The 18,755-nt window shown below is 33.9% G+C and overlaps 3 protein-coding genes across 5 annotated transcripts; all 3 read left to right on the top strand.

Moving 5' to 3' along the window:
- Positions 1-2,795, top strand: LOC18590436 (uncharacterized). The gene is made up of 9 exons (XM_007015956.3): positions 1-582; positions 668-854; positions 971-1,110; positions 1,198-1,310; positions 1,419-1,668; positions 1,830-1,982; positions 2,071-2,150; positions 2,246-2,295; positions 2,467-2,795. The coding sequence occupies exons 1-9, from the start codon at positions 190-192 to the stop codon at positions 2,601-2,603; spliced, it is 1,503 nt and encodes a 500-aa protein (XP_007016018.3). The 5' UTR covers positions 1-189; the 3' UTR covers positions 2,604-2,795.
- Positions 2,796-10,114: 7,319 nt separating this feature from the next.
- Positions 10,115-13,042, top strand: LOC18590435 (Serine carboxypeptidase S28 family protein). Of its 2 annotated transcripts, XM_007015955.3 has the most exons (9): positions 10,115-10,584; positions 10,661-10,847; positions 10,954-11,087; positions 11,203-11,315; positions 11,412-11,661; positions 12,112-12,267; positions 12,398-12,477; positions 12,586-12,635; positions 12,727-13,042. In XM_007015955.3, exons 1-9 carry the CDS (start codon positions 10,180-10,182, stop codon positions 12,867-12,869), a joined length of 1,518 nt encoding a protein of 505 aa, XP_007016017.3. In that variant the 5' UTR covers positions 10,115-10,179; the 3' UTR covers positions 12,870-13,042. The 2 variants fall into 2 exon arrangements, with proteins under 2 accessions (XP_007016017.3, XP_088665624.1); XM_088809498.1 differs by lacking the exons at positions 12,586-12,635; positions 12,727-13,042 and having other exon boundaries at positions 12,398-12,481.
- A 1,717-nt stretch (positions 13,043-14,759) lies between these two features.
- On the top strand, positions 14,760-17,521 carry LOC18590434 (ATPase complex subunit). 2 transcript variants are annotated; one of them, XM_007015952.3, is made up of 8 exons: positions 14,760-14,948; positions 15,052-15,092; positions 15,183-15,246; positions 15,403-15,591; positions 15,997-16,068; positions 16,432-16,607; positions 16,699-16,812; positions 17,295-17,521. In XM_007015952.3, exons 1-8 carry the CDS (start codon positions 14,802-14,804, stop codon positions 17,332-17,334), a joined length of 843 nt encoding a protein of 280 aa, XP_007016014.3. In that variant the 5' UTR covers positions 14,760-14,801; the 3' UTR covers positions 17,335-17,521. The 2 variants fall into 2 exon arrangements, with proteins under 2 accessions (XP_007016014.3, XP_007016013.3); XM_007015951.3 differs by having other exon boundaries at positions 16,699-16,816.
- The last annotated feature ends 1,234 nt before the right edge of the window (positions 17,522-18,755 follow it).

The raw sequence follows: 18,755 nt of genomic DNA, 5'->3' as shown, positions 1-18,755 counted from the left end.
CTCATCCATGGGAAAAGGAAAGCTTCACTCGGAAACTTGAATTTGTAAAATTCCAAAGAAAAAACAAGACAAATCCCAATCAAGAACAAGCTCAACAAAAGGAACATAATAAAAGCAAGTTCTCGGCAAAGGCTTTTCAAGCCCAAAATAGAGCCAGAGAAGCGCACTGTTTCATATAGCATAGTCGCCATGAATTCCCCCGTAATTTCATCCCAATGGCTTCGTTTGATCATTATGATTGTGTCAATGGCTGTCACTGCTGCCCACTTCAAGATTCCGCGGCTGAGCCCAACGTTGGGAACAATCTTGGAACAGCCTGAAATTTTGTCTGCACCAGTCTCAGAAGATCTGCGAACTTTTTACTACACACAAACACTTGATCATTTCAACTACAACCCTGAAAGCTACACCACTTTTCAACAAAGATATGTGATGAATTCCAAGTATTGGGGAGGAGCAAATGTTAGTGCACCCATTTTAGCATATCTTGGTGCTGAATCGCCTCTGGATGGTACTCCGGCTGCAATCGGTTTTCTCAATGATAATGCCATCCGTTTCAAAGCACTCATTGTATACATAGAGGTATAAATTGAATTAGACTATTACTAGTAATTTAAGATTAGAATCTAAAAGGATATTTATCTCTTATATTAATTTTCATTATCAGCATCGTTACTATGGAAAATCAATACCATTTGGATCAAGGGAAGAAGCCTTTCAAAATGCAAGCACTCTGGGGTATTTTAACTCTGCCCAAGCCATAGCAGACTATGCAGCTATCATCATGCATATAAAGAAAAAGCTTCAGGCTCGGTATTCACCGGTCATCGTCATTGGAGGATCATATGGGGGAAGTAAGTTAATTATTACCGCAAACATCAGAATTAACTTTCCGGGTAATGGTTTTTCTTGTACTGCGATTCGTGTATATGTCTAACTCTCTTGTTTTCTATTTTTACAATAAAATCAGTGCTTGCTTCATGGTTCCGGCTAAAATATCCTCATGTTGCTTTGGGAGCTTTGGCCTCATCAGCTCCAATACTTTACTTCGATGAAATTCCACTACAGCCAGAGGGTGGATATTATTCAGTTGTCACAAAGGATTTCAGGGTACTATTGCATTGAGAACTATCCTCTTTTAGCCTGTGTTTGTTTTTACTTCATTCTTAGCTTTAGAAAAATGATTGGAATGAACAGGAAGCCAGCGAGACTTGCTACCAAACTATACAAAAATCATGGTCCGAAATCAACAGAGTAGCTTCCAAGCCCCATGGTCTTTCTACCCTCAGCAAGAAGTTTAAAACATGCTAGTAAGTGTTTGGCCTTCTTGGTATCAATTTGAATTCATGATCCCAAAGCAAAAAAAAAAAAAAAAAGGGGCTGATCTCCTTTTTACTTTTCTTTCTATTGCTTATCAGTCCCTTGACCAGTTCTTCGGAGCTCAAGTCTTTCTTGAGATTAATGTATGCCTACACTGCACAATACAACAGACCGCCAAGATATCCAGTTTCAGTCGTATGTGGCGGCATCGACGGAGCTTCCTTTGGGAGTCAAGACGACATCCTTACCAAGATATTTTCTGGCGTTGTGGCTTACTATGGGAACAGGTCCTGCTATGTCAATCCAGAAACTAATGCATCCGAAATAGAAATAGGGTGGAGTTGGCAGGTAATATTCAAGCATGTTTTTTTTCTAACTCCTTTTCTCTGGGCAATGCTATTTAGGCCGACTTTACTTTTGAGGCCCAAACACAGCAAAGACCACTCACAGTCACAGTGTAAATGTATAGCCACAAGTCAATTTACTAGTTTTGGGGTATATAATGATAGAGATGCAGTGAGATGGTGATACCAATTGGCATCGGCAATGGAACCATGTTAGAAGCTTCCCCCTTTAATCTAACCAGCTTTATCAAACAGTGTGAGAGCTTCTACGGAGTTCCTTCTCGGCCTCATTGGGTCACTTCTTACTACGGTGGCCATGTATGAATCCTCTCATGTTTCACAATTTTTTCTTTTACATAAATTGCTTCTCAAAATATTTATTTTTTAAAACTCTGTCAATTTGCAGGATATAAAGCTGATTCTCCATAGATTTGGTAGCAACATCATCTTTTCCAATGGCCTGCGAGATCCTTATAGTAGTGGCGGGTAAAATAAAAAAATATATATCAAAAAAGAAAAAATTGCAAATTAAAAATTTTTCTCCATTATTTCATATAACATAATGCTATCGTTTATTGCAGGGTGTTGGAAAACATTTCCAATAGTATCCTTGCGGTATCTACAGTCAATGGTATGTGCTTAATCAACTCTGTTTATGTCCTAACAAATGGACGAAAAGGGGAAAAACGTATTAATTAGAGTAGCTAATTCATTACCATTTTCTAATGCAAAGATGCTCAATAAATAATATATAGTTAATTTGTAACGATAAGACGAATTTGACTATGTATTCGTCTTGCAGGATCTCATTGCTTAGATATACTTGCGGAAAGGGAAACTGATCCAGAATGGTTGATCAGGCAACGAAAAATAGAGGTGAAGATTATAAAAGGTTGGATCGCTAAGTACTATGCTGATCTCAAAGCATTCAAGCAATAGGAATGTTTATCCACGATGGAAACTTGGATAATATAGAAGAATCCAAAGCTATGATCATGAATACCATTTACAATTCAAAGAAATTGATAGCTAGGCTTAGGATTGCTATATCTCCTGCCTGGTTGAATTTGTACTTGTGCTCCATGTGAGAAGTGAGAAATAATAACCGTTCAAGTGGCTGATTTTCTTTTTCCTCTGGTACAGGAGAAAATACATAAGCGGCTGAATTTTTTTTCCTCTGTTTTTTTTTTTTTTTGTATGAAGGTAGAATACATGTCATAGATGCGTATTAATATGATATTATGAAATTATAATTATATAGAAGGATGCATGGTCACTTCATTTTTTTTTCTAAGCCAAATAAATATATTGAATATTGCAAAGGATGCAAATTTGATCAAAAACTGGTCATGCTTTCAAAGTATCAAAATCAAAACACGACATAGATACACGCCATTAGTATACAAAATTGATCATGTTCAGACAAATCATTTAAAAATATAAATACAGTATAATACAAAGAAAACCAAATTTGGATCTGCTGGGGAAATGGTGGAGGAGCAGTTGCATTCTGCTAGGCCAGCTGCAATTTGTTGTTTGTGAACATGTTGGTTGCTATTACGAAGTCTTCTGTGATTAATTGTTGATCAGCAGTATGCTGAGCCTTCGATGGCTCTGTGTTATGAGCTATAAGCTGAGCCCTCTGTGTTATGAGCTGTTGTTTCTGATGAAAGCCCAGCAATGGTGTTTTGATCGAGCGGAGTATGAAGCTGATCCTTTTTCCGGTGGCCTCTGTCAAGTGGATTCTGGATGCCTTGAGCAGCAGAGGATTTCGGTTTTTGTTTTTTTTCAGAGCAATGTCCTGCACATCTTCTATTATTTCCCCTGTTATATTGTTGGCTTTGAACTGTGGAGACTTTCTCATTTAGGATCCAAGAGCAGGGTCACTTCACCTAACAAATATTTTTTGGATTGAGTCCTAGACACATGACATAGGAACTTTTTCATTTTTTAGTTTATACCAAAAAATTGAAGATGGTTTATTTGCAGAAGAGTAAAACAGTAAAATGGCTATCGTCTATTGAATTGAGCCAACTCCATTACAGGAAGTCTAGTCTAGTTGGTAACTATCAAAAGCTTAGTGCCATATATGACAATACCGTGGCGATGAAGCAAAATAAATTTCCACTATCAAAAAATCCTAGAGTAGGGAATTGGAATGAGTGACTTTTTCTCTTCTGATCAAATACCATCAAATCACATCGCAAAGGTTGCCGCATGCCTGCATGATAATTTTGTCGCGTTATGATTTAACTTGTTCTCTCGTTGGGTTCCAGTACATTACCTTTGCTTTGCTGACAGTTTCTTCTCTTTCCATCCTTTCTTTCTTTTGATCTAGAACAAAAGGATTTAAACCCTTTTTTTTTTCTCCTAACATGTCCCGGCAATTGTTATTGATCAGCATGAATAATTCCTAGGGCTGCCTAGAGATTCCCCAGTCAATACTGAAATGACTACTATCCATTCTCCCAAGAAAAGAATTCATCATGGATAACAGGATAAGGTGCAAAAACCTTCATCATATTTATCTTGTTTTAAGTTTATTCAACAGATAGTACTGATCCTTTTCTTTGTCACATCAGCTCAAAATGTGATAACAAAATCAAGCAAATTGAACTTACAGACTTGATTATTCTTGGGTTTTAATCATATAGATGCCAACGGCACCATCTTTGATTATGAACCATTTAAAATTATACCTTTGTAAGTCACTTTTGTTTGCCGGCCCTTTTATATTTTTGGACGGTTGGACAGTTGATAATAGTGATTAATGTAGCAAAACAAATATGGTATGACAAATAAGTTAAATGAGTCAGGTACATTGGTATACAACATCCAATTTTCAAAGAAAAAAACATTGGTATACAACAGTTTCCCATTTGAAGGGTTTCTCATCACAAAAATCTTCTTAATGATCCAAGTGGCTCAAAATGATTAGAATTAAAATGATATTGACACCTGTTTAATGTATTGGGTGGCTAATTACATGCTTATATCACTTATAATCTCTTTTTCCCCACTCTCCTTTTGCCTGAATACTTGCAAAAGGCATTACCAAAATCATCTAGTGTTCCCTGTTTTTACAGTGTAAGGAAATTCAAGGATTTTGTTTTAGGCCTTTCCAACTATATATTTATGAATTATTCGTTACTTTTTCATGTTTCAGAATATGAATGAATGGCAATAATTTAATCAACATAAAAATTTAAATGTCCAAACTTCCTTGGGACCACTTAAAAGAAATACTAGTTGTCATATCCTAAAATTCCTTACTATTCTTGTCAGGATTTAAAGTATTTTGAACTTTCTTCACATGTCTAAAACTAGAGAGTTGACAGCTATCAAGCTCTTTGTTCAGCAATCATCAGCTTCCATGCAAAGAGGCAATCCCCAAGAATTCATTTTAGTGCCTAGTGCTTGCCACATTTCTCCAATATTCCCCACTGTTAATCTCAACAGGCCTAATTATGCTGGTAGACATGACAAAGATTAAGCTGACCCTGCATAATTCGGTAGATGCAGGCGTGTGCTCATATCCAGGGTGAAAGTGGAGAGTGGCTTGGTGGCTGCAGTTGCCATGACAATAAGAACGGAGAAAAGTGGTAGGCTTAATCTGTTGCAGAGATTGAAATGCCTCTTGATTTGGACCATTTTCCATTGTGCTTTTGCATCAAAATGATGACAATTTTTACTCTTCTGATCAGCATTATACATGAGACCTAAAGTCTTACCCTCGACTTATGGTTATCCAAATTAAAGTGAAAAGCATTATCTCACCAGATTGCTCATATATATATGGATCAAAATCATTGTTTTCATTTGCATAGTTTCATTTAGCTCCATCTTCATTTATGATGAATAGCTTGCTTCCATTTATATGAATCAGATAGCCTCAAGTACCCGGAAGAAACCCGTAGGACTTCCCTCCAATGAGTTATGTTGTTTGATTAATTTAGTCTTTAAGCTATATGAAAACATTCAAGTTAATTTCTGCTCATTCTAAAAACTTTTTTGGCTAATGAAAACTGTTATTGCATTTGTGGGTCAAAAAAATCAAAAGTCTGGTGCCCCTTTTTTTCTCTTGAAGGCCTAAAAATTCTACAACTTTTGCGTGATCAATGTTGGAAGGCATGCCTCCCCCATTAAGGTCCACTTACATGATCAGGTTCTTCGGTCAAACTGGAATAACAGCTACCCATATGTTCTTCTTTTAAGGCCAGCTTTTCTTATATAGAAGCACTGCAAAAAAAAGAAAGTAGAATATCTTTAAAAAAGATGATGAAAGATGGCCTTCAGATGCACTTCATACCAAAGAGCGCATCATCTATTTTATGGTAGTGTGACCGATACGTGACCACTATATATTTTGCTTTTGAGACCTTCCCAGTTGCAGAGTCAACTCTAGCCAACGGTTGATATTCAAATGGAGAGAAAGATGTTTTGTTGTAATAAAGATTTTCCTTTTTCCCCTACCTCCCATGGATTACAACATCCCCATGAACCGAACAGATCATTTAGTTCCCTAATCTTTGGTCAAGAGGCCAAACATGTAAGAATATAGATGAAATTAACGAAGAAAATGAATGTAGTTAGGTATAGTGACCTATATGTTTCCACAATGCTGACATCATCTGGCAAAGAGATGGGTTCCTCTTATGCGCTTTTACGTGGGTTTCCTCATCATTTCAAAGTTTGATTAGTTAATTATAAAGAAATTAGCAGAGAGAATCAGCTAATCCATGTGGTTTTTGGTGAACTTTATACAGCAATAACACTTCTCCGCATAGGCATCCACCATCGCACATACATATATTAATATCTTTTATCTTCATGACTATAGAATATAGAGATGTATGCATCACATTAAGGGGACCTTAATTTGTTTATATATTTTCAGCTTAAAGTTTTCGACATATAGCATTAACCCTTGCAATTATGGTATGATTGAAAAGTTCTTTATTAAATTATAAAAAAAGATAACAACAAAACGTGGGAAAGTTATTAGCTGGATCAATTAGAGCAAAGAAGATATCACTTATTAGAGAAAAAAGTAAGTCATAATTAGTTATTGCACAGTGCAATTTGCACTCACCCTTTCTTTATCTATACGAGGATTCTACGTGTATGATTTAATTAGTAAATATTATTTTAATTAAAATAATGTTACAATAAATAATCTTTAATGTAAAACATATTGTATAAATAATTATTTCATTACGTCAATTATTGATTATTTTAAATTAAAATTTACGTAGTTCCATGTTAAATACAATATATATTTAAGTAATAAGCATTTAATCTATGTTTGAAAAAGTTCATTATTTTTTTGTTAGGCATGTGCATTCATTGTATATATTTGTCTTTAGCTTGAATTTCAATAATATGTAACTAATAATAACAACAAATATGCAAAATAAATCCTTTTATCAAAACAATATATAATCGAATAAAATTTTTAAAAAATAACGTGGTGATCAAGTTTGTGGATCACAATGATCAATCTTTATTTAAATCGGTAATTTAATAAATTTTAGATTTAGAAATTTTTTTATATGAGAATCAAAGAATTATCCATTAAATTTAATAAATAAACGATGAATTCCATAAATAATTTAAACATCAATTAAACTTAATGTAATAATGAAAATATAAATTATTACATAGATATCATTACATCAACCAATTGTTACTCAATGCCAATGGGGCATTCTCAAGAAAAAGATCCTAGAATCTTAATTAGGTCCTATAATTCAAGTCACATTGTGTACGAATTTGAACTAGTTTATGTTGAATTTTGTCCAATTATATATATACTAGTTTGTTTGTTGGTTTATTTATTGTTTAATTCACTTCATTTTAATTTTTTATATCAAATATCCGGTTGAAATGGGCCGAAGGTGCCTGTTCCATTGTAAGTTGGTTTGCGTTTTGGTCTGAGAATTGATCATCTAATGAAGGATGTTTTATGCTCTGTTTCGAACTCTTTGATCTGCTCAGTCTTCTGCTCACTTCTCATTGGATGGGAGACTTCGTCTCAGCCCCGTGCTTCTGAGACTTTTTTGGAGGTCCTCTAAGGTTTTGCCCTATACAGGGAATTGTCGAGAGATCTGATTCTTATAGGCTTTATCGCTGCTTTTCCTTGTTTAGGACCCTTTACTGAATCTGCTTGCTGTCTCTGCTTGATGCACAGTGTAATTTTTGCAAATGTACAATTAAATTCCCGCACCAAGTGCTCTATGTCACAAAAGTCTACTGTCAATTGGACTAAAGACTTGTTATGGCATCACTGCTGACGGAAGAATAAATCTTATTTTTTAAAAAAAAATAATTTAATTGTAATTGTAATTTTTACTTATATATGAAATTTCATTAAAAAAAAGTGTTTGATTCGATATATATCATCTATTAGAACACAACATCATTTAATCATTGAAATATTATATATTTTAAGTCCTAATTTTCTAACCACTTATTGGGCAACATTAAGTCATAAACACATCCTAAAATGATACCAAACAATATAAGAAAAAAAATGAAATTTCTTTGAACTTTTATTAAATATTCAATCCTAAATAACTATAAGGGTAGAGCATTATTATACTTGTAATAAATTAACCAGAAAGGTGGTATTGCTGTAATTTACATCTCTTATCCTTTCCTTTATAATTATAGAGTTAGAAGTAACATTACTAAACTAAATCTTATACTTCCACTGTAAATGTGATTTTATGTACCCAAAAAATTATCGAAAATATGATTTTATGTGGTTTCACATTGCAATCTATTAGACTCACTTTCTAAACATTAACTAGAGAATCACAGACATTAAGGTTTAGCTTCTATTAATAATCTCCATCCATGTTTATAATAAAAAATATATATATATATTATTACCTTATTAGTGTATTTTTGAACCATGTAGTAAAACAAATCAACTTTTGCATATAATATACTCACCATATACTCTTTTTAGTAATATCAAAAATATAAATTATTTGTTTTAAATATCTCACTATTTAAGACACTTTTCTTTGTCTCATTCAATTCATTCAAATAAGATATATTTTTTTAATGTATTTAATTTATTCAAAACTATATTGAAGACTTTGTGACAGATTCCTAAATAAGTATAGTAACATTTTTTTTATTTAGAAGCGGGTAACTAATTAAACAACATTAGAAATAGATCCTTTAAATGTCAATCACAAGTCAAATCAATATGCATTTGATATTGCACTTGAATAAAAACAAATTTTTGACATGACAAACGTGATGTTAAACAAAGCTTTAAATTTTTTAAGATGAGAGTATAAATAGGTTTTGGGTCCAATATACTCAAACAGTGATCTATTTTGAGAGAGTTGGCAATAGATGGTTACCCACTTTCATATATGTTTAGCCATATTAAACTAGGAAAAGGAAAGAATGGATTAAGATGAAGTGCAATTAGCATCATTAGAGATGTTGGATTGGTGGTCAATAATGGACCAATAAAAGAACAATGGTAGTAACACTTACATAAAGAATTTCTACTCCTACTAGATTATCACCCTATAGCTATGCTAGAGTTGATCAATCAAATCACCAACTGAATAGAAAGGAAGATTATTGCAACTTTTATAACGTTTGGAGGTGTGGAGAAAATGCTTCAGTGACAAGCAACTAACTCTTGTTTCCTCTATATTGCCCATTTTCCTATATATATACACTTTTTTAATGATGAACAATATTTGACCATCCTATTAAAAAACTTAGATGGCTGAAGTCCATCAACGACCTTAGAATTACTTTGCAACTAATAATCTTTAAATGATAAGGCAGAAAGTTACAGGAAACAGACTTTAGTGGAAGGTCATTTCCCAGTACCTTGATCGGAATCTAATTTATATACATTAATCCATAAGAGAAAACAAGCTATATATCAAATACTTATAGATCACAAGGTTTAGCTTTAGGTTACTTTTTCTAGAGTTTAATCTTGAGGTCAACTTTTTGCTTTAAATTGAGAATATTTTAGGCAATTTTGGAACAAAAAGTAGCCTTAAAAAGAAGCATTTCGTTACTCAAATTTGAACTCAAATTATCCTTAAAGAACAATTATTGTTCCAAATTCGGCGACCAGACTTTTAAATATTCTGGAAATTTCTATGTAATGAGGTTATGTTGTCATCAGGGGTGTGTCATAAATATTAAAAAGCATTGAATGCTTTCTTCCTCCCTTCTTTTCTTCTTTTTCCGCCCATGTGATGCACGGTGTGGGGTTCAATGATAACAGTGACAATACCCTTGAGGCTTGATCTTACAGTTTGATTTCTATTAAGTCAACCGCATCTTACACTTTATCCCTGAATAAACACATACCAGACTCTCATTCGATTACGAAATTAACGTATTATTCTATAAATTTTATATTATATTTATAATTTAATAGTGATCAACTCTTATACTATAAATTTAGGGTCGATGCTCTTGAACTAGCAGAGCTCAAGAAACGAACTCAGAACCTTTCTAGCATATGAACAGAGCCATGGGCTTTCTTAGACACTCATTTCATCAGTTGCTTTTGTTTTCCTTAATATCTTTTTCCTGTGTCTGTGGAACACAGTTCAGCATCCCAAGGCTAGGAGCACTTCGAAGAACAACCCGGACTGAACCCAAAATCACATCCTCTTCAGTTTCAAAAGATTTCAAGACCTTCTTTTACAGCCAGACACTTGATCACTTCAACTACAGACCGGAAAGTTATACCACCTTTCCACAAAGATATGTAGTCAATTCTAAGTACTGGAGTGGTGCAAATACTAGTGCACCAATCTTGGTGTTTTTTGGTGAAGAAACATCATTGGATAATGATTTATCCGATATCGGTTTTCTCACTGATAATGCCCCTCGTTTCAAGGCCTTACTAGTATATATCGAGGTAAAAGTTAAAACTCTTTCTTCACCGTCGTCTTCCTCTTGTTCTCAGTACTCAGAAACTATGACCTTCTTGGCAGCACCGGTTCTATGGAAAATCCATACCGTTCGGATCAAGGGAAGCAGCTCTGAGAAATGCCAGTATTCGGGGTTATTTCACCTCGGCTCAAGCTATAGCCGATTATGCTGCCATTATTCTTCACATAAAGAAAACATTCTTTGCGAAGAACTCTCCGGTCATTGTCATTGGAGGATCATATGGGGGAAGTAAGTGGCTTACGAAACCTTATTTAACAGGTTAACGGAAATTTTCTTTGGTCTATGACCATGTTCATACCTGTAGTTTGAAAGCTATTTTCTATACGTTTTGCAGTGCTTGCGGCATGGTTTCGGCTAAAATATCCACATGTTGCTCTTGGAGCTCTTGCCTCCTCAGCTCCAATTCTTTACTTTGATGACCTTGCACCACAAGTTGGTTACTACGCAATTGTGACCAAGGATTTTAAAGTAAAACATCAAACTAATTCCAATTGGTCGATTTAGTTTTGATTCTCGTTTGACTATAAACCATTCCTTTTTCTTTTCCCTTTAATATAGTTACAACTTGTTCTATGATGGACAGGAAACTAGTGAAAGTTGCTATGAAACCATTCGAGAATCATGGGATGAAATTGATAAAGTTGCTTCCAAGTCTAATGGTCTCTCAATCCTCAGCATGAAATTCAAAACTTGCAAGTAAGTAAACTATGACTCTTGTTGACAACATGTCATGTTTAATGTTATAAGCACCAACAATCTATATATTTTCTTCTGTCTTTTCTTCTTATTTAGAAAATTGAAGAGAACTTTTGATCTCAAGGACTACTTAGATTCAATATATTCTGAAGCCGCTCAATATGATCATCCTCCCACTTATCCCCTTAGTATCGTCTGTGGTGGCATTGATGGAGCTCCTAAAGGGACTGATATACTCGGCCGAATATTTGCCGGTGTTGTTGCTTATGTGGGAAATAAATCATGCTATGACATGAACGCATACAATCATCCAAGTGATGAAACATACATGGGGTGGAGATGGCAGGTGAGAGGTGACTAGCTGATCATGCCGCTCGTTCATACATTTATATGATCCCTTTTTTTTTTTTTTTGAAAGGTATTTATATCATCCTTTTAGTTCTAACCATCACTCTATATAGTGGTGACGACAACAATGTTAACCTGTTAAAACATATTCAAGGATGTGTATAAAACTTTTAGAATGACAGGTTCTCTAAATTGGTATTGGAGCCTTAATTTATGACATAACATCTAGAATTTAAGAAAAAGATGAGCATAAAAACTAACTTTTCCAACTCATAGGAATGTAATCTTGAATGCTCAAATTTGAATTATAAAATTATAGCACTAGTAGTAGGCTAGATGCCTGGTATGAAATTGTATTGGATGTTAATGCCACTAATCTTCCTTTAATTCTCTCATGATTGCATGCAATTGCCAATTAACTTATTTTACATGGCTGGTCTCTTTACAGACATGTAGTGAGATGGTGATGCCCATAGGCCATGGCAACAATGATTCTATGTTCCCACCAGCGCCATTCAATCTAAACAGGTTCATAAGGAAGTGCAAGAGCTTATTTGGTGTCCAGCCTCAGCCGCATTGGGTGACAACTTACTATGGAGGCCATGTGTGTTCTTGATCTCTTTTTCAATCATGTTTAATTCAAACAGTAGTCCTGATAACTTCCTCCACATTTATTAATGATCTTCGGTTATCTAACCTTATACCTAAGCCCTAAAGTCTCCCATCATTGGCAGGACTTAAAGTTGATTCTCCATAGGTTTGCTAGTAACATCATTTTCTCTAATGGCCTGAGAGATCCTTACAGCAGCGGCGGGTGAGAAAAAGAAATTAATATTCAATTTATATACTATATTTAATTTCTCCATATCATTTGCATCTAATTATTTGACATAGCTTAATAACAATTTCCATCTTATCACAGGGTGTTGGAGAACATATCAGATAGTGTTGTTGCAGTCCATACAATCCATGGTACTTTGCTTCTCTTACAATATAGGACTATGTTTTAGTTGCTGTCACACCAAAACATGCACTTACATTAACCTGTGAAATTTTTTTGCAGGGTCTCATTGCTTGGATATACTGCCAGAGAAGAAAAGTGATCCACAGTGGTTGGTCAAGCAACGAAAAACCGAAGTTCAGATAATTGAGGCCTGGCTAGCAAAGTACTACACTGATCTGCTTGAGTTCAGAGATCCAGCCTGAGTCTGATCATGATATGAGCTGCTCGATAATAATCAAAGAGAATAAATTAAGTGGCCACATCAAAATTTTAACCATATATATGTAGAAGCAGTGTCGAATATGAAAATTACTGTACTGTAAGGATAATGAATTGTGCTATATCTATGAATCCAAATAGCTAGCTTATCAGACTACTGGCATTCTACTGCAGTCCATGAATGAGATAATATTAATAATATATATGCATATATATCAGATCTCATTACAAAGACTCCACCAAACCATAAAGACACATCAGAACTACTCCTACACATTTACTCACATTGGTTGTGTTTGTGAGAGGAATTTGGAAAAGATTGTCAGCACTTTGATAAACAGAGTTTATAATTAAGCTTAAACAATTAATTATATATTCGGGGAACAAAGGATAAGAAAGGCACAGAATGGCTGGAACCTAGTATGTTTTGGGTGGTATGCTACCCCTATTAAGGACCACTAGAAATATTCATATATTTCCATTTGGTAGGCCAATAAGGGCACTTATCCAATGCCCCAATACCAGAAGTGGAGTCCCCAGTCAACTATAATAACTTCCACTCAATTTGATTCCCTTTTGCAAGTTTAGGGTTAGGCATCTTGAAAGAGGAAAAGAAAAGAAACAGCAGAAAGTGTGCAAAGCATCTGACGAACTTTGTACAAGAATTGGGTTCATTAAAGAAAAAAAAAAAACAAAACATGAATGACTTTTATATTGATGATGGCAGATGGAAAGATGGAGAACACTTGCTCATTTCAAAACCTTGATGAATTAAGGACATGGCCCTCCAAATAGAGTGGTTGCTGGTCATTTGGGCTACAAAAGCAATTCAGTGGTGCATTTGCAGGCGTGGCCATTATATATATTCTTTGATCTTTTGGGATACTTTCTTTTATCTCTCTCTCTCTCTCTCTCTCTCTCCTGTCCATGCATGAATCTGGATTTCTGAAGGACCCTGCCTCCCTTTTGGCTGATATTGGTATGTTCTTGGTTGGTGAATGAGGCAATCAGAACCTGGTTATTTGATGGTTTTTCTTTTTAAACACTTTTTTATTTAATCTTTTCATTTTGCCTCCCAAGTTTTAAAGTAAGCACTTAAAGCTTTCAGTACTCTATAAGGGCACAATCATCTTTAATCCAACATATTATCAAACTGTTTGCAAAGTAAGAAATTATTGGAGTAACCTGTTATAAGATGAAGTCAAATAGATTGATCAATAAGAAATTATTGGAGTAACCTGTTATAAGAAGCAGTCAAATAGATCCAACAATATAACCACAAATATATTTTAAAAATTTAATGTCATGCTAATCACGTGTTTCAATCTCACATAAAGTAGATAAAAAAATTTTAAAAAGTTTATAAATATAGACGTTACATATTCTATCAAGTTATATAATTTTTTTTAAAAAAAAGTAACCATCCCATAATAAAATAATAGCAAAATAAATCTAATCTAACCCGATAATATATTTTTTAATTACAATTACTCCGATCGATGAGACAAATCAACTTCGTTCAAACTCAAATCATTTCAATCCTCATCTCTAATATTTCTCTTGTACAAAAGAAAAATGTATATAATAAAAAGAATCTAATAGTTTTTTAGAAACATAGAATCAGTGAGAAATAACCTAAGCGCTGATCAGACGATAGTTACTCTTTTAAACTAAATTAGATTCAAGATTAAATTCCTAGTTTCTTATAGCTAGTGCATATATATATATTTGACCTCTTAAATGAATTGGGCCCTTGATAAAAATAATCAATTGGGCCCAACTGCAAATGGCATGGCCCAAATGACCCAATTTCTTGTTTCGAAAATTAAGCGGGGGCCCGTGATATATTTCCCGTCCAGAGCCTTATTAGGGGTTGCAGAAAACGAAGAAGAGAAATCTGAATTCGAAAATCAAAAATGTTGAGAGTAAATCGAGTGGTAAGCCAAACAAGGGCTTCGATTCTCACCTGTAAACAACTCCTAAATCATGAACAAAAGCTTTTGCCTTTCCCTCCGCAACATTTCGCTCGAAAATCCTCCAATCGCTTCCTCGACATTTACCAGGCAAATTTTTACGCATTTTTTTATTTTTAAAAAAAATCTGACTTTTTGTTTGTTCGGTAAATCCTTGACGTTAAAATTCTTGATTTTTTTTAATTGTTTTCAGCTTGGAAATAAGGAAGCAATCGAGAAAGAACGGGCAAGACTGTAAGTTTAAGTATTTGGTTTTTTTTTTTTTTGAGTTCTTTTCATTTGATCTTGTTTTAATAAATATAGGTTTAATTTGATTTAGGGCAGTGCCGATGAAATGAATAGAGGATATTTCGCCGACATTTCTGAGCTGAAACAACATGGTGGTAAGGTATTTATTTAGTCTTTTATTCATTAAAATTTAAATCAATTCAAAATCTGTAAAAAGAAAATGTTAAATGCTAAATTTAGCTGATTTCTAGCAAAAGTTAAGTACTTTGTGGGAGAATTTTATTTATTGGAACTATTCTGATGTTGGTTTTTGCAGATTGCAGTGGCAAATAAAATTATTATTCCTACAATGGCAGCCGTGAAATTTCCTGGCTTAGAAGTAACCTATTCTGATGGTAGAACGTTAAAACTGCCCATTGTTTCGAATGGAGATCGGGTTGATGCCGAGAAGTTGGCTGTCCCAAAAGTATCTTTAGTTTGTCTATCATTTAGAGCTAGCTCCCAGGTATGGTTCTTTTTGCCACGTTTGTTTTGGATATATTTTCGTATATATTTCGAACGACATTACCTAAAACTCTTACTATACTTGATCAGTTGATCATAGCCAAAAGACCGAGAAAGGTGCCTTAATACCTTATACATCTTTTATTGTGAAATCATCTTGAAAAAAAAATGCTGGTTAGATTATGAATTAGATGAGATGAATTCTTGTACCATTTTTTTATAGTCGAGATTAGAGGCATATTAGGGCCTCAGTGGCAATGGAAGGGTTAAAAGTTAAAATTGCTGTGCAAGAATGAAAAACAAAAAAAGAAAAAGAAAGATTTTTTGGTTGCTGCCTCATTTTCTGATTATTGTTGTTGATGTTGCTGGCTGTTGCTGCTGCATTTTAATCCTTTTTCCTTGGCAGAAAATGATTGACACTTGGTGCACACCTTTTTCTGAAGCCTTTAGCAATTCCAAGGATGTTCAGCTATATGAGGTTGTATTCTTTCGGCTATTACCTTTGAATCTCATTCTAATGTTTTTATTTTTTTTTTAACTAGCTAATCTTTTTAAAAAAAAATTTGGATCAAGGATAAATTGATTCAATGAATCTGTAACTCTAAAATAAAAAAGAAAGAGAACTAGTGTGGTGTTTGACATATGATCTTCCTAACTATATTACCTTAGAACATGAGCTTCAAGGGCATTAGCCTGCAACCATGAGGGAGTTGTTTCTTTATTTACCGAATGTCAAATTATGGAATTTCTGGTGGCCCATCAATGTCGCTAATAAGTTATTAATTAAATAATCATGTTTTATAATTTTATGTGTTGCTAAATAATTTTTTTGTGGTATAAGGTGTCATTTATAGACTCATGGCTCTTATGCCGGAATCCAATTAAACGGCTGCTTCTGCGAACCATGAGGAAGTCTATTGATGGAGAGAAGGATGCTCTTCAGAGGCAGATTGTCTATTCATTTGGTGACCATTATTACTTCAGAAAGGAACTGAAGATACTGAACCTTCTAACTGGGTATTTAAAAGTTTTTTATAGCCAAATCTATAACATCGTTATCTATATGTTACTGTTGGTCTAAAAATATGTTTTTGTTATCGGTTTGAAGGTATATTTTCCTGCTTGACAAACTTGGTAGAGTAAGATGGCAAGGCTTTGGTTTGGCAACCCAAGAGGAATTATCATCACTGCTTTCTTGCACTACGCATCTTCTGGAGGAGAAGTAGGTACGCCAGCATGTTATAGCTATTTTATAATCTTAATGCTTTCGTTGATCTCAATTTTTGCTTTTGAAGAATACTAGTTTCACAACAAAGTGAGGGTGTGTTTTGTTTCTGAAGACGTTCCTACTTGCTATTTGCTATTCTCATTTACATAGAGAATACAAAAGTCTTGCAAAAATGTGTATGCGGATTGAAAATGAAATTGGTTTTAGATTACAGAAAACTGAAAATAATTTAAACATTTGTTTCTCTGTTTTCCATGAAAATAAAACAGATAACAAAGACAAAAAGTGCTTTCGTTCCTCATGCCAAATGCAATCTAAAAATAAAATAGGAAGCAATCCTTCTACTATTGTCAGCTTTATCTTCATTTCTTTTTTTTATATTCTAAAAATCCTTCTAATATGCTGGTATTTTATGTGGGACTATATTGGGTTACATCTGTAAAATAATATTATCATTCCTTTGGTATTCCTTGCAGATGCTTTGGCTTCTCTGAAGTGCTTCAGCGGTTACTATAAGCCTTTTGGCACAAAAATTTGAAGAAAACTTTATAGTTTGAGAGACCTCAATTTTGTTGTAGAGTACCTTGGTATTAAGGCTTTCCGAAGAACTGATGTACGATAATCCCCTGTTTTCAGAGTTGAATGAATTTTGTTTCGAATTTCTATTCAACTATAAGAATAAAACGTATCACCACTTCAACATTGTTGAGATTTAATATAACGTTTTCACCACCATCGATGTTCTTAATTTGATAGGCAAGCTATTAATGTTGCCACATTTCTGGCGTTCTGCAAACAATTATTTTGCCTAGTGGAAGAAGTGTTCTCTCCCCTGTATGTTACAGATTAATTGATGCAACCGAACTGGAAAACATTTCTATGCTATGATTACTGCTTAATATAGCTTCGGTAATTGATAGAGCTGAAAAGGAACCAAACTTTGTTACTAGTACTTGCTTTTAGGGAGGAAAAGTGTTGTATACTAAAGGTTTGGCTGTGTTTGTTTCCTACATCGACCATTGCTAAATGAATGCCCCATGGGCCCAGGGTGTTAACTTACGCTCTTTGTTTATGGAGCCCACTGCATATACCAAACAAAAGCAGGTACTGTTTTTCAGGATAAGAAGCCCACCAGTCATTGGTCACTCACATCGCCAATTATCCATCTTCTCTTCTATCTAAAAAAAAAAAAATCAAATTATGCTTTGAATCTTTATGTTTTATTAAAAAAGATAAATTTAATCTCTATATAATAATTTATGTAAATTAATTTTTTGTATTTTTAAAATTTATTAATATCAATTTAAACCCTAATACTATTAAAATTTTACTATTAAATATGCAAACGTGATGTCTGATCAAGTTAATATGATATTAATCGAAATGTTCTGATATTTTCTTGTTAATATGAGGTTAAACATGTGCTCACACGGCAGGATCATTATTGAATTTGTAGTTGAATAGACTTGCTCAAAAAGTTTAAAAATAGAAATGATAAAAGATAGGTGGAGACAAAGATGGAGGAAAGTATAATTTTAAAAAAAATTAAATTAATTGATTAAACTACTAAATTTCTATACAAGTACACTAGTCACATAAATTTTGGAGGAAAGGACTTAATATATTGATGAAATAAAAACTATATATTTTATCATTAAGAACTGCAGCATTGGTGTGCTTGCTTAATGGTAGAGATGAAGAAGAAGAATACTGACATATTTTTTTCTAACTTTTTTTTTTTGTTTGTCATAGAAGATTCGATGCCATTTCTCTTGCAAGGAAAGTTGAGCATAAGCCAGTGAAGACTCAAAGAGAGCAGGGTATATCTGGTGCCACAAGTCATATATAAGTATAGCCTTTACTCAAAGTCTCCAACACTGAACTTTATGGATATTCATCCATTGTCGATTATTTCAATTTATTCCTAGAAGTCGAGG

Source organism: Theobroma cacao, chromosome 9 (genome assembly GCF_053813885.1).
Source record: "Theobroma cacao isolate CCN51 chromosome 9, ASM5381388v1, whole genome shotgun sequence".
NCBI classification, from domain to species: Eukaryota; Viridiplantae; Streptophyta; class Magnoliopsida; order Malvales; family Malvaceae; genus Theobroma; species Theobroma cacao.
This window is presented reverse-complemented; position numbering and strand designations above follow the sequence as displayed.

What these genes read in the sequence shown, in the direction of transcription:
- LOC18590434 (XM_007015952.3), top strand. Translation starts at nt 14,802, where the DNA reads ATGTTGAGAGTAAATCGAGTGGTAAGCCAAACAAGGGCTTCGATTCTC. An exon ending in CATTTAGAGCTAGCTCCCAG is followed by an intron (nt 15,592 to 15,996) that starts GTATGGTTCTTT and finishes TTTCCTTGGCAG; the next exon opens with AAAATGATTGACACTTGGTG. An exon ending in ATACTGAACCTTCTAACTGG is followed by an intron (nt 16,608 to 16,698) that starts GTATTTAAAAGT and finishes ATCGGTTTGAAG; the next exon opens with GTATATTTTCCTGCTTGACA.
- LOC18590436 (XM_007015956.3), top strand. Translation starts at nt 190, where the DNA reads ATGAATTCCCCCGTAATTTCATCCCAATGGCTTCGTTTGATCATTATG. An exon ending in CACTCATTGTATACATAGAG is followed by an intron (nt 583 to 667) that starts GTATAAATTGAA and finishes TTTCATTATCAG; the next exon opens with CATCGTTACTATGGAAAATC. An exon ending in GATCCTTATAGTAGTGGCGG is followed by an intron (nt 2,151 to 2,245) that starts GTAAAATAAAAA and finishes CGTTTATTGCAG; the next exon opens with GGTGTTGGAAAACATTTCCA.
- LOC18590435 (XM_007015955.3), top strand. Translation starts at nt 10,180, where the DNA reads ATGAACAGAGCCATGGGCTTTCTTAGACACTCATTTCATCAGTTGCTT. An exon ending in ACATGGGGTGGAGATGGCAG is followed by an intron (nt 11,662 to 12,111) that starts GTGAGAGGTGAC and finishes GTCTCTTTACAG; the next exon opens with ACATGTAGTGAGATGGTGAT. An exon ending in GATCCTTACAGCAGCGGCGG is followed by an intron (nt 12,478 to 12,585) that starts GTGAGAAAAAGA and finishes ATCTTATCACAG; the next exon opens with GGTGTTGGAGAACATATCAG.